Below are 14,403 nucleotides of genomic sequence, written 5' to 3'. Positions count from 1 at the left end.
CTAAAAATAATTTTAAATCTGACAATAAGAATATTATTTTTTTTTTGGACCTGTGCTTAATTTTTTCTTTAGAATAATACGGGATTAATTGTTCGGTTTTAGAATATAGCAAAGGGAATGAACGTGATAGCAAGGCTTGGTGGGGTAGTGGACCTAGAATAATGTTTATGGAGAGAGGTAAGTGGGCTTAGGTATTTTTGGGTAGTCACTAGTCTAGTTATATGAATACTTGCTGTTGAGGTTGTTCAATTGATAATGAACCATCATCCGGGGCATATAGAATACGACAAAACCCGGATGCTAAATAATGGTTATGTAGTGCCCCTTATCTAGCCATTTTCCATAATGGCAAAAATGTTCTCATTATTTATATTTTTTTAATTATTTTTAATTACAATTCAAAAGGGTGTTGGAGCCCAGCTTGTAGTTAGGATTCCAACTAGTTTCTTGTCGTCTGTTGATGTTTGATTTTTAAAATTAAAATAAGAAAATTATTTTCTTAAAAAATATTTTTTTATTTTTTTTAATTTAATTTTTTACTTTTTCTTTTTGATATTTTTTTATGTTATATATTTTTTATTTACAAACTTAAGTTCGGCTAACAAGTGATACGCCGAACCTAAGTTTTTTCAAAATATACATATTTTCGGCTGCTACTATGTCAGCCGAGCTTGTGTTTTGTGAAACTATATCTAGGTTCGGCAGATTCGATAACAAAATAGGACATTCGAACTTAGTATTATTCTTCATGTAATGAAATTCGGCTAGCATCTTTGTGTTTAATTATCAGCCGAACTGTTCATCGACACTTTCAGAAAGAAAAAAAATGAGAAGTTCGGCTGATAATTTGATTTTATTATTAGCCGAACTTTGCTCTGTAATTATCGTAAAAAAAAAAAAATCATGCAATAAAAAAAAGGAAGAAAATTTTTTTCAAAATAAAAAAAAAAAGAAAAAGAAAAAAAGTTATAATTTTTTTTTTAAAAACTAACTAATTAATATTAAAAATAAATTAATTAATCAAGGATATCTAAATAACTTAATCACTCATTAGACACCCCTTATCACCACATACTAGTTAAGATCATCCATATGTATGGCCCAAAATTTTTGTGTATGCCTCAAATGATGGTTCTTGATAATATGTATGAATACTTGCTTTGTCTGTTACTGTGTTGTACCTAATTAATAGTTACTATTTGGCATTTATATCTTCACTTGCTTTGTTTACGGTGATTTATTTTGAGATACTGGTTTCTTTGTGATAATTTAACTTTGATATATTTCGATCTGTTTGTCCTGGCAATATGATTAAGGGTCAATTACCAGGCCACGAAATAAAGTAAACATGAGTAGGGCGGAGAATGGTGGAAAGGTCACGCACGTCAAGTGATCAAAGGAAATGGATCATGTTCTAATTGTATGTTATTAATATGCATCTCTTTTGGCTATGGGATAATCCGCAGTACATTATATAATGCGATAATTCCTTGGGTGATTTTGACGAGATTGAAATATGGTACATGCCTTAGTATTGTTGATCCAGGTAAGACAGAAATACCCTGTTTACCGGATCTTATTCTTTTGCGTGACATTTCTTTTCTCATTTGTTTTCAAAGTGATTATGAGCTGAGTAGATGGAATTTCGAATGCAAAATTTATTTTAAACATGTCTTTTGATAAATAAAGTTTTCTCACTATTTTACCTAATTTGCAGGCAGATAACTTCAACACTTGCAGTACTCATCATAGCACAGAAGCATAATTCCCAAGTTTATAACTGTAGTTCGAGGGTACAAGTGTCTGATTCTAATTTGTATGTTTGCGCTAGTTGGGTGTATTTTTAATGTAAACTTGGAGAACCAGTGGTGAGTCCAACCAAAATGTCTGCAAACTTGTGTATAATTGAACAAATTCGCAATCATCATAATACCAACGACAGTATTTATCATGTACATGAATGTGTGTGTAATTGTATGTTACAAACTTCAATGGTTAATTAGATAATTATCAATCTCTAAAAACTAGTTACTTCCATAATTACTCAACAAAGAAATTCAATATAATGAATTCCATCCATGCCAAACACTCAAAGTTTGATTTCCTGCAAAAATTTTCACCCATTTAAGTTTAATGCCAAACGTCAATTATTGGACTGGAGGTAGTTGGGTTTCTAGATAGTTGGATTTCCAGGTAGTTAGAACTGCCTAGAAATTCAACTCCGCTGGTGCCAAACGGATCCTTAATGCAGAATGGAAGCGTGAATTAAAAAAAATTGATAATAAAGTATGAGAATTGTTGAGAAATCTCAAATTTTATTGATAATAATAATGTATGTGTACTACATTAAACTTGTCTCCTATTTATAGAGAAACAATAAAACTCTAGTTAAGAAAATTCTAACTAACTCAGTTTGAAGCCAAAGTCACTCTAAAATTAAATTACTTCTTAAAATAAATAGGTTCTAAAAATAAGAATACCTAAAATAATAATAATTAATCATTGTTGCAGTAGAATAATAGGGAAAGAGAAAGAGGCAAAGAAAGAGAGGGATTCTATTGATATGAGAGTTGTATGGCTACATACACTTTGTATACATGGAAAAGGGAAACCGAAATAGGCAAAGATCGAAAGAGACGGATTCTATCTCAAACTCGGATTTCAAATAGCTTTTAAGGTCTCTTATTGCTTCAAGAGTACCCATCATGTCTGTACCATCGACATAGATAGCTACAATTCCAAATCAGGAACTTTCTTGTGAATACGCATGCAAGGAAAAATAACTTACTTGTCTATCTCCTCCGAATCAAATAGTCACTTAATTAAACGGGTAAACCACATCCGCCCGATTGCTTCAATCTAAAAGTGAGCGTTCTGTCTAACTGTTAACGCACTATGTGGTCTAGAATCACTTGATTTGGAAAACAAAAGACTATCAAGTACTTTGGTAAATATCTTCTCTCTCTTGATGCTTTCAGAGATACATAACAACCACATACATATGCTGCCTTTCAAGTCCTTTTGAAACTATAACAAGCTAACTAAGTAGCAAAATGATGTAATGCTCATTACAATAAAGTAAACAATTCTAGGGCTTTATGAGATACCTCGCGCCACAACGAGAGTATTTATACCGTTACGACTTCATTATTCTCACTGCGCTTTGTGACAAATAATCATGTATGTCCGGAGGATTTACACTTGGTTGGTTAGCACTACCACACCAAATACATATATATTTGTCAGAGAATTAAATTCTACCTGGATTGTGTAGGCCAAATATTCTATTTTGTTGATACTCAAACAACATGGTTCGATCTCATCGTGCTCAATTCTTTGAGAAACTGAATATGAAAATAATAATCATTAATATGCTCGCACAATATTTCCATTTACTCGTGTGTGTTCTCATAATCCACTTGGGATGTCATTGTTCTCTGGAATCATTAAATTTCGGAGCGTCCTCCAGTATTGATTCATGGACATAGTCATAGACAATCAAATGAGATGATTTCATTAATGATACAAATTAGGTTGTGCCTTACTCATCTACTTCTTTTCTAGGTGAGCATTGATCGAACTTGGTGGTGTCTCCATCTTCCTTTATGGATCCGCGGCCTCAACCACCACACTTCTACTAAGTGTAGTTGCGACACCTTAGTCTATGGTGTATATCCCTTATTGAGGATTTGTAACCTTACAGGTATGTTTGCAGCTGGTATGTGTGATCTCATCACTTTAGCGACATCAGTGTACATTCTGAAAATCGATTATTCTTTGTCACTTCACATTTACATTTGTGGAGTACAAGAATCAATATGAGACACAGTGGGAACACATCACGACAATTCCTGTCGTTCCCTTAGAAAATCCTTTTTCGTATCTCCCGCTAGCAACGGGAACACTGTCTCATCAAAGTGACGATCCGCAAATATAACAGTTAATTAAGATACCATCTGTCGAAGGTTTCAAAATGCGGATAATTGTTGGGAATTCATATCCAACATAATTACTTAATCGTTTTGATGACCAACTATAGTACGGTGTGGAGTCGTAGTGGCACATAAATTAGGGGTGTCAACGGATCCGGGTCTTCCCGGGTATCACTAGACCCGGACCCTACTTATAAAGGTCGGATCCGGGTCCTAACGGTTCCGGGTCCGGTTCCTACACTTGTGGACCCAGAACCGGACCCGTTTAAATACCCGGGTACCCGCCGGTCCCTGGTACCCATTAGGTCTTAAGAAAACTATTAAAAAAACCTCAAAAACTTAATATTTGTCTCTTTTTGGCTTGGATTTAAATAACTTTTATAAAATTTATTATTATTTCTTATTAATGTACTAAATAAAGATTAAATGTAAGAGAAAAATTTAAAACGAGTAAAATATCAAAGCTAAAACTAGCAAAAACATGAATAAAAGTATGAATAAACGGGTACCCAACGGGTATTACCCGTTTGGACCCGTTTAGATTCGGGTCCAATCGGGTAATTACCCGTCGGGTCCTAAGTTGCTAATGGGTCCAACTTTAGGACTCGGAACCGGACCCAAGTCTACCGGATCCGGTTCCGGGTAATGGGTACCCATTGACAGCCCTAACATAAATACCACAACAAAAAATGCGTAAGAATACAAATATCAGGCTTATATCCATCAACTGGTACGCAAAAACGATTGACTAATTGTGGGTTCTAAAACGAATAAGTGAATATGCGTGCAATATTGCGTATCCCCAAAGAATTTGTAAGAAGGTTGTTACACATAACCTATCCTTAGACATCATCTATAACCTTTGATGGAAGTCTATGTGATACCATGGGGTGAGGATGTTCTACACTAATCATATTAAACATGCAATATTCATCAAATCCTTTTGATGTAAATATCTAGCATTGACAAGGTTGGTGATCCCTTAAATTGTATAAAATGTGCTAGGATTTTTTCAAAAACGCATAATTTCTCGTGAACAATAATTAATTCAACTCTTTGAATCATCCACCAGAGCCATAAATCACTTGAATGGTCCGCATTTTGCATGGATATATATGTCCACAAATATCACCTTGTTTCTTTTGTAAAAATGGGTTGTTTACCATTTTCATCTTAGGATGGTCTCAATCCTTTTTACTAAAGAATGACTTTCGAAAATGAGTTACATGCTTTATTACTTTAAAAGCATAATGGGAGGGGGGTGGTATTTCTGGTACTTTAAAAAGAGTTGATTATGAGAGATGGTGTCACTTCGCGCTCTTTTAATATTTGTAATTCTCATTTTCTTGTCCACTCAAATAAAATGATGTCCATTTGAGTTCTTTCAAAACAGAACATCATATCACAACGAAAGTGTCTTTATGGTTATGTCAAAACCTAAATGAGTCAATTTTCAACATTACATTGTCGGTGACGATATGGATTCAATTATCCAAGTATTAGTGATTTACAGTTCATTAAACTAATTGGTTCATTATTTTATTTAAAATGTGACTCCTGTCACATTTATTTTAGGTAATATATAAATGCATTCTCATTCTCACAGTTAGTTTTGTACAATAATCGTTTGCACAGACTTCGTAGAAGCTTAACAAAGTGTGATTAGATCTTAGTTCTTATAGAGCTCATGTAACTTTTAATCTTTATACCAATTAGACAACAATGATTGAGCATTTCTTCGCTCGGTAATATCGCATGGTATTATATATATAAGGAAAGAATTCAACATTCAGTTTAATATATTTTCTTAAGATTTCTTGTAATAAGTAGTGTCGCCTTATCGTTCATGAAGATGATATACTTTTCATCATAATGTACGGATGATCCCTGTAACTCAAGTGCTTTTGAGTATATCTCAATTTCTTTAGAGTATCTCAATTTCATGCAAATGATATACTATTCATTCCATAAGAGCATACAATGGATATAATTCTTCCCCAAAAAAATTTCTTTATTTTAGCTAATATAATATCGGTTAAACATCATGTAGACAATAGTTTAGGATCAAATCATGCAAAATATATAATCTAACCATACAAATTCGATTGAATAAAGATAAAAAATAAGAAAAATTGGAAAAGTTCTTGTTGCCATTAATGTTGACGTCTAGACATGATATGACCTTCTCCAAGAATATATTGAGTTCGTTTTCCTTTAAACTCCCTATATCTCTTATAGTTGACTACTAATATGTGATACTTGCATTACAATGCTTGTACCATTCTCAGAGAAATTCTTATACCAAGATTTTCAACTCTCATTGATATGAGTCAGAATTACATCTTTATCCCGTTACAGGTAGATCCATTTAATATGTATCATTACTACTGGAGCCAGAATTACTTCTCCGACTCATGGAAACTTTTGTGAGTTTCTTTCCACAAAAAGTGAGGTGTGCTTTTAATTACAACATATCATTGTCGAAGTTATTGACTCATTATAGTCTGACAAGTGGATTACATCCCACTGAACATCCAAGTTTGGCAGAAAAATGATTGTTTCGACAAACTTCCTTCACATCGTTACATCGTCTGAAGTCAATATGTCGCGTTAGAAATGTTGAAGGTATGGCTTCCTCTTTGAATAGTGTATCTTCATAAGTTGAAGATTTTTATGAAGAAAATATTTTACTTGTGCACACATACTTCCACATCATAGACTCTTTAGTGGTGTTCAAGTACTTATGAGTCCAAAAAGTCAAATTAGAGTCGAATTAATATAGTCAAAGTCTGGTCAACTATTTGGTCAAGACCCGGTCCATCGGGTTGACAAGGTCATGCTTAATGAATATAAACACATATGGTCTATTATATATGAAGTATTCAAACCCATTGATAATAAGTTTGAAACTATTAGCATATGAGCCCAAAACATATCGTTAATCCTAAAAATTGAAAAATTCTTTCTTTCAACTGTTCTGATCGACATACAAATGCATCATAGTCCGATCATAATAAAATTTTTATAGATTATTCATCAGAATGTTGCGCCAAACATTTAAAATTTAAAGAAAATCCAACGACACGATAAAAATATATTCAAGATGACGTTTGACTGCTCCAATTAACATTTTTGTGGACACAACTGGAGATATCATGTACTTTGGAGTATTTCCCATGGTTGGATCTTTATGAAATTTTTACAGTAGTTCAAGGAGAATAATATGTAATACGTAACAAGGATACATTATAATTTAACGGTTGGAATTCCTAAAAATTAGGTTTTTCGACGCTGTTGTAAATTAGGATTTTCTGAACGAAGACCGTTCCACTAAAATATGAATTTGGAGATTGCATCATAGACCGATTTGATTGAAATTTTAACAGAGTGAACAATACCTAATCAGGTTGAACATACTAAACTTTCATAAAAATCTATCGGTGAAATATCTTTGTTTGACAATCATATATTCGTGGAACCCTAGAAAATACTATGAAAACGAAATTCTTTTCTGGAACGAAAATACCTGGTAACACATCCATAATAAAAATTAATCTTGATCAGAACCACGTTAATATCTTCGTGAAGGAAAGAAAAATTTTGCACAAAGTGATAGCTAGAATCGTGCTTAATAACGTGTTGCAGTAAAATAATAGGGAAAGAAAAAGAGGCAAAGAAAGAAAAGGATTCCATTGATAAGAGAGTTGTATGGTTACATATACTTTATATACATGGATAAGGGGAAACCGAAAAGACTTTCGGTTTGGACCGCACATCCATGGGCATGGGCCCTTTAACAATAATAAAGATGTAAATCCCAAATCTAACGGATGTCCTACATCATAATGAGACAAAATCTGGGTCATTTGAAGTAAAATAAAATACCCCTTAACCAGTTATTTTCAAAATGCCAACTTTACCCTTGCTTAATAAACACTAATAATCGTTTAAGCTAATTAATTTAGTTAGTTAATTAGTTGAACTAAAATTCTGAAATTAGGTTTATTTGGATTGAACTCATTTGGAAAATAACAACCATTAGTAACTGGCATGCTGATAATAAATTATAATGCCGTCTATAGGATTTTTTTGACATAAATAGAAAGGTGTTACAAATGCACGATTAGTCGAAAGGGTATTAATTTCATAACCTTCCGACTAAACTATAGTCGTCAAGGTCGATAATTCCAAACACTAATGACTAAAAATCTCGTAAACAGGGTCGCCACGATTACAGATAAAACAACCATGCAGACTAAAAGCAAAAATATACATAGAGTAACCGTTTTATGGAAGTTATTGGTCGGCATGCTTCACGTTTTCAACACATGTCGACCTTAATTACTGCATCACCGGTCAGCATGGTATTAGGATGAATATGATGGCGACCCTGTAAATATTACTTTTAAAGATGAATAATCGTCACGATAGTCAACCTATGAAGATCATGACCAGTACTAGTCGTCAAGGTAGTAGAATTAAAATGGTGAATTATGATGATTTGAAATTGAGTACAAAATCATACCCATTCTCAAATCCCGTAGCTACAAAAAAAATGTGTTTTGAAGATGGATTTAAAAGATTGATGGATGGGTTTAAATTTGACAATTTGTATTAAAGTGAATTCCTGTTTTAAGTTGTAATAGTAAGAGTAATTTGGTCTTTTGACATCAATTAAACATCCCTTAGCATGGTATCCTAGATGGGTTTAAATTTCATATACCCTAGCTAGCATAAAAATAGAGGTTATAATACGAGAAACAAAGATAGAGAAGATGGGTTTCCCTTGCTCATGTCCAGTTTGGTTTTGCAAAACTTTTGATATTTAAGCAGGGTTGCCAATAGTCTAAGATATAATGAAGATTTGAGTTTTAAAGCGCAACGTTGGTACTAGAAGTGGGTAATTCTTTACGTAACAACCTCTCTGTTTGTGTTTTAGAGTGCCCCTTACTAAAATACAAACTTTAAGGATAAAGACTTGGTCTTCATTTTTATTTGTTAGTTGGAGTTTTTTTTTGTGCTAGGAAGTTGACAAATAAAGAAGGAGAAGTGCTAGACTTACCGAGCTTCTCTCCCGCAAAATGTCCGGAAAGAGGAATGGACGGAAGAGATCCAAACTCTCTAACATCTGGATGGGTAAAGGAAAGTTATGGGTCCCGTTTGTATTAGACGCGGGATAAAAAATCGGGAGAACTATTCGGTCAACCTATCATTTCGGAAAAAGAAGTGGGTAATTCTTTACGTAACAACCACTCTCTTAGTGTTTTATTGACTTAGGAAGTTTCATTCCATTTTAATTCCATTGAATTCCAATATCAACTTGACCAAGACATTTACATCACACGGAGCTTAACAAAGAAAGAGATAGTCAAGGTTGTCCCAGAACTACCTTGACCAAGAATGCATGAGAAGTCAATTTACAAGCCTTGAGAGGTAGCCATAGCAATTTTTTCTGAAACCGGAGATATCCGGCAGATAGGACATGTTGAATTCAAAAGAAGCCAAACATCAATACAATCAACGTGGAAACAGTGATTACACGCCGGCATTGTCTTCAGTGTCTCTTTTGGTTGATACTCTGACAAACATATCGAACAAATATTATTGTCTGGATCGGGCAATCGTCCACTCTCACCAACAACTATCGTGGGTAAGGATTTTACTGCTGAACCATCTAAACTGGTGGCAATGGCGACTAATTCTGTTGAGCTGGACCAGCTGCTTGCTTCAGTACCACGACCAGAGAAAAAGCCTTTACTTCTTAAAATAATATAGCACAAATAACTGGCTATTCCGGTCGGTATTAGGATTCCCATGACGATAAGAAATATGTTACCACCTGCGATACAAAGTTAGTTATCAGAAAATTTTGTCTAGTCTTTTATATTCATAAACTGAAAATAATTAAAAATAGTACAAGGAATGATGGATGCTAACCACGCCTCGGAACATCAGGGTCTCTGAAGGATGGAAAGTTTGACCTTTCATTACAGCCATTTCGTTTGCAGTATGGTGCTTGCTTCCAAGGCCATGTGAGATGAAGAACATTTGTATATGCAAACCAGGGATGTCCATACACATCCTTACCGGATTCAACTGGAACTGGTACAGTAGTAATTAACGTGCAATTTGCGTGAGGCCATGAACTACTGGAACTTGTTGTATTAGCTATAGCAAATACTTGGTGTGTGGAGTTACTAAGGCAACTTATATCCTTCGCGAGATCGTAAGTTTCTGATTGGCAGCTAAAGAACGAATAATTCTTATACTCAATACCGATGAAAGGGGTACCAGAAAGATTCACCTGTTTCAGAAAACGCTTAGCAAGACAGTTATCCGGATCTATAAGTTGTATCTCATTATGAGTATCGCTATAGTTGATACCTTGGACGAAGAAAGGTTCAGAAAATGGTAGTTCTAAAACTGTCCTACTCATATTATTACAGGTAAGATTAAAACCTTGATAACCACATCGTTCGCCTTGACGCCCTTTAATTCTGAAAGGATATAAGATACTAGGCTCAAATTTGCTACACCGATTATTTGAACAATTTTCGACACTCGCAATTATGAAATATGGAAAACAAAAGAAACAGAATAAAAAGAAAGGAAATATGATTATTGAAGCACCCATTTAGTAAGTTTGGTAGTAAATACAGGTACAATATTTTCTTGCTTTCCCACCTCAGCTGTACAGAAACTTCAAGAATATAATCCTCTTATATATGATATATCTAATTCAAAAAAGTTTTAAGAAATTTAGAGTCCAATGTTCAATCATTTATTTCTTCACGGTTGAATCGTAAATTATTAGCATTTGATTGTGACCTAACAGTTACCATTATATCAAGCAAGTACATATCCAGACTTTGAAGTCTTCAAAATGAATTTTTCTTCTACCATGTCTGACTATGTCAACCTGATCAGAGGTAGCAGTGTACTAAAGGGAAGGGAGAATTACTGCAGACACGACCCGTATGCCACACTTTAAAGGGACAGGAGATTATGAGTTACTGTGATACATCACCATCGGATTACTTCCTCTCTAGCTTGGCCTCCTTTTTATTGTTAATTTTTCTTTTTGTTTTTCCTCGATTTGTTTTCATTTTTCTTAGAGGAAAGATCAATAAATTTATGTTTCTTAAAGAGACCCCAATACGTAGAACAAACCATTTCAACAAACAACGGCAATTGCAACCATGCAAAGAGGGCCAATGGACAACAACCAAACACGGTTATTGGAATTAAGGCCTGCGCAAATCTGCTTCCAACTACTATAAGCAGTGATGCACCAAAAGCTGCCAATATAGCCACCATAGATATAAAGAGAGTTGCAAGACCGAATATTAACTTCTGTGGTAGAGACTTTAGGAAATCAATCTCTGCATATCTCGAAGTATATATTGCTAAGAACATGAGCACCGATGTGATCGAAGAGAACAGAGCTATGGCGTCTGACACCGCAAACACAGTAAATGAAGACTTTCCTAAAAATATTGGGGTGCCGTTCAAAGCGTTGTTACTATCACTGATGTTACCTCCTGGAACGGTAAAAGCAGCAGCAAATGCTACAGTTGCAATTAAGGCGCCAACTATCATGCACGAACCAGACGTATCTTTTAACCAATCTTGGCCTTCCTTCACCAACTCCTTGTGTGCCTCGGTAAATATGAATTGAGCTGTATCTCCTTTTTTATTTCTCGTGTACCGATCACTTTCCCGTGCTATACTTTCTATCCCCTGCATGATATGGAATTACACTTACCTTATAAAAAAAAAAGCATATTTGCGGAGAGTTAATTAATTAGAAAAAACTGTTTCTTGTTATAGATCGAATGAAATCATCGCTCTTACCTTATACCATTGCATTTCTCGTTGCATTTGGAGCGCTGCACCTGAGACTAGACTGAGTTGAGCTAAAGGCGCTAGCTTGGAAGCGTAATGCAAAATAGTATTGTTGTCTCCATCTCTTCTGGAAACTAGATCAATCTTGTCTCCATGTCTGTCAGCGGTTTTACATATGAAATTCACTATCATTTCTTTCCGTTCTGTAATAGCCATTTCTATCATGGTTTCTACCGGTATCCTATGAAAATATAGAGTCTTCTTCTTCTTGAGACATTCCGCTACAAACTCTACGATCCCATGCTTTATAGCTATCTTCATGATGTTTGGATTATCCCTCAAAAACCTCAATATTGTAGTTGACTTACAGATCTCTGCTATCATTTGTTTAATCAGTGCCTTTGCTTGTTGGTGCACCATCTTTTGTTTATATAGATGTTCGATGCCAATCGCTAAAATAATGGTCAAACGAAGCTGCCATCAATATAAAACCCTTGACATTTAAGGTCTAAGTAAAATCAAAACGTCCCATGGTCTTCGATCTTTGATTAATCATGCACTTAAAAAAATTAGAGGTAATATCACAAGGAATATACCGCGCGTTAGATAAGGCATCACGAGTCCTTTATAAGTAGTTGATGAGGGGACTTTTGAGCTTTCTTGTATTTTGTTGGAATCTAAGTTTTTTGGGGCAGGGTTCTCTTCGTCTCTAATGGTGCATTCGGCTGGTTCCATTGATTGGATACATGTAGTTTTCATATCCACTTGAATTACTGCACATTTACAGTTAGATTAATTTTATATACGAGCAAATGTATTTGGATGAATAATCGATGAAGGTAAACACAAATGTATTTACAGTTAGATCTGTTACTAAAAATTAACATTACACGGATAGATGAGGTTCTGCCACCACGTAAGGTTAGTGCCACTTTGAAATGCAAAGGGTCTTCGAACCATCACTTCCAATCCGCACATATCAAATCTATTTGATTTTGTCATTGCCAGTTCTGGAAACTTCAGGACAAGGCACAGTGCTATATCTAAATTCAAAAACGATTCAGAAGCATTAACTCGGTATATGAGCTACATGTATGTGTGGAATATGTACACGATAGATGGGAAGATATAATAGTTTGAAAACTCACCGTAGAAATTGGCCTCAATTAATTCGCATAAAGTAGATGCACCATCCTCTCCCGAGAATGGACTTGGGTTTACCACGTCTTTAGTTACAGAGTAAAGATATTCAACTACCTCCTTCTGGTAAATTGAAACATTTTGAAGAGCTATATCCAGTGGTGTAAATCCTCTGTTATCACGTAGCAGAGGCAACGTTGGATTCTTATTTACCAATAATACAATAGCTTCGAAATTTCCATACTGAGCAGCGTAATGAAGTGCTGTGAAATCATATACCCCAGCTTCATATTCGAGCAATTCTGGTGACATGAGATTTACAATCTCCTCAATAAGCTTCATCCCTCTCTTATCAAATATAGCTACATGTAATACTGTATGTGACCAACGTGTTACTCCTTGTTTAACAGCTTCAGGATTGTTTTTAAGAAACTGGATCGTCTTTTTGCTGTCACCATCATGCAATAAGTCATTTCTATCCGGGTCATATTTCGCTTTGCGAACTACTCCATCTTCTTAACACCACTCACAAACCAAAAACCGATTAATTAATAACTTAATTAAAAAGACATATCAAAATTCTTTATATGATCATTTGATGAAAAGACTCTGGTAATTATGCGCATAGCTTACCGATGTTTGATGGCTGATTTTCTTCTCCATCACCATCAGATTCCTTTGTGATGTCTTTGGAATCATCACTAACATTTTTGACTGTAGGTGCTTCTACATGAGACATATTTAGAAACTTAAACTAGACCATAATTTGAAAACATTAGCATTCCAAACAAATGATGCATTTGACATTAATATGATCTTTGCATTTTCCGATCAGTAATTTGACAAATTTTGAGATATATAACTCTTTAATATATTTAGGTTTATTTTTTCCAAACTAAGGATTACGAAATCACGGAACGAATGATAAATTATACCTTTTTGTTTATTGCTCGCAATGTCAATGCTTCGTAATACCTCTAGAATTTGATTTTGAATATTCGCTCGAGTTTCTGCTTGTTTAGCCTGACATTGAATGAGTACTTTAAGTAATTCTTTAATCTCTTTCATTTCTTCGTTTGTTTGATTATCACCTATTTCTTTAGTAGGCATTGTGATGGAAGAGGTTTTTGAGATGGGGACACAGAAAAGAAGTTTTGGAGACAAAAGAGAGGATATGGAGAGACTATATATCAGGCGTGCAAAGAGTAACACTGAATTTATATCCTTTTTTTGATCGATGAATAATTTGGTAATGACGAGTTTCGTAGGCTAGTCATTGATATCATCATCCAAAAACTTTACCATTGACATGTGTTGAATTTATTTTTATTTTGAGCAGATACTTTAGTAACTATTACGTCAGGTATGTTTATTGATATTTTACGTGCATGAAACACCACATGGAGTATCTTCTAAAAGTTGAAGCTGTCTTAATCCATCAATATTACCATTAATGTCAAGCTTAATATAAATGAAAAGAAGAAAC

The 14,403-nt window shown here is 34.5% G+C and overlaps 2 protein-coding genes across 3 annotated transcripts; both read right to left on the bottom strand.

The window, feature by feature from the left end:
- Positions 1–9,279: 9,279 nt before the first annotated feature.
- LOC113321085 (RING-H2 finger protein ATL20-like) lies at positions 9,280–10,482 on the bottom strand. The gene is made up of 2 exons (XM_026568968.1): positions 9,870–10,482; positions 9,280–9,771 (listed from the first exon to the last, which is right to left on the bottom strand). The coding sequence occupies exons 1-2, from the start codon at positions 10,366–10,368 to the stop codon at positions 9,350–9,352; spliced, it is 921 nt and encodes a 306-aa protein (XP_026424753.1). The 5' UTR covers positions 10,369–10,482; the 3' UTR covers positions 9,280–9,349.
- Positions 10,483–10,704: 222 nt separating this feature from the next.
- On the bottom strand, positions 10,705–14,039 carry LOC113323718. 2 transcript variants are annotated; one of them, XM_026572064.1, is made up of 7 exons: positions 13,853–14,039; positions 13,551–13,643; positions 12,926–13,432; positions 12,668–12,820; positions 12,374–12,550; positions 11,787–12,229; positions 10,705–11,672 (listed from the first exon to the last, which is right to left on the bottom strand). In XM_026572064.1, exons 1-7 carry the CDS (start codon positions 14,025–14,027, stop codon positions 11,001–11,003), a joined length of 2,220 nt encoding a protein of 739 aa, XP_026427849.1. In that variant the 5' UTR covers positions 14,028–14,039; the 3' UTR covers positions 10,705–11,000. The 2 variants fall into 2 exon arrangements, with proteins under 2 accessions (XP_026427849.1, XP_026427850.1); XM_026572065.1 differs by having other exon boundaries at positions 12,926–13,429.
- Between the last annotated feature and the right edge of the window lie 364 nt (positions 14,040–14,403).

The sequence above is a fragment of the Papaver somniferum genome, chromosome 11 (genome assembly GCF_003573695.1).
Source record: "Papaver somniferum cultivar HN1 chromosome 11, ASM357369v1, whole genome shotgun sequence".
NCBI classification, from domain to species: Eukaryota; Viridiplantae; Streptophyta; class Magnoliopsida; order Ranunculales; family Papaveraceae; genus Papaver; species Papaver somniferum.
Note: the sequence above shows the minus strand (reverse complement) of the source record. Positions and strands in the feature narration are given on the sequence as shown.

What these genes read in the sequence shown, in the direction of transcription:
- LOC113321085 (XM_026568968.1), bottom strand. Translation starts at nt 10,368, where the DNA reads ATGAGTAGGACAGTTTTAGAACTACCATTTTCTGAACCTTTCTTCGTC. An exon ending in CCCTGATGTTCCGAGGCGTG is followed by an intron (nt 9,772 to 9,869) that starts GTTAGCATCCAT and finishes TTTGTATCGCAG; the next exon opens with GTGGTAACATATTTCTTATC.
- LOC113323718 (XM_026572064.1), bottom strand. Translation starts at nt 14,027, where the DNA reads ATGCCTACTAAAGAAATAGGTGATAATCAAACAAACGAAGAAATGAAA. An exon ending in TGCGAGCAATAAACAAAAAG is followed by an intron (nt 13,644 to 13,852) that starts GTATAATTTATC and finishes TGTCTCATGTAG; the next exon opens with AAGCACCTACAGTCAAAAAT. An exon ending in AAATCAGCCATCAAACATCG is followed by an intron (nt 13,433 to 13,550) that starts GTAAGCTATGCG and finishes AGTGGTGTTAAG; the next exon opens with AAGATGGAGTAGTTCGCAAA.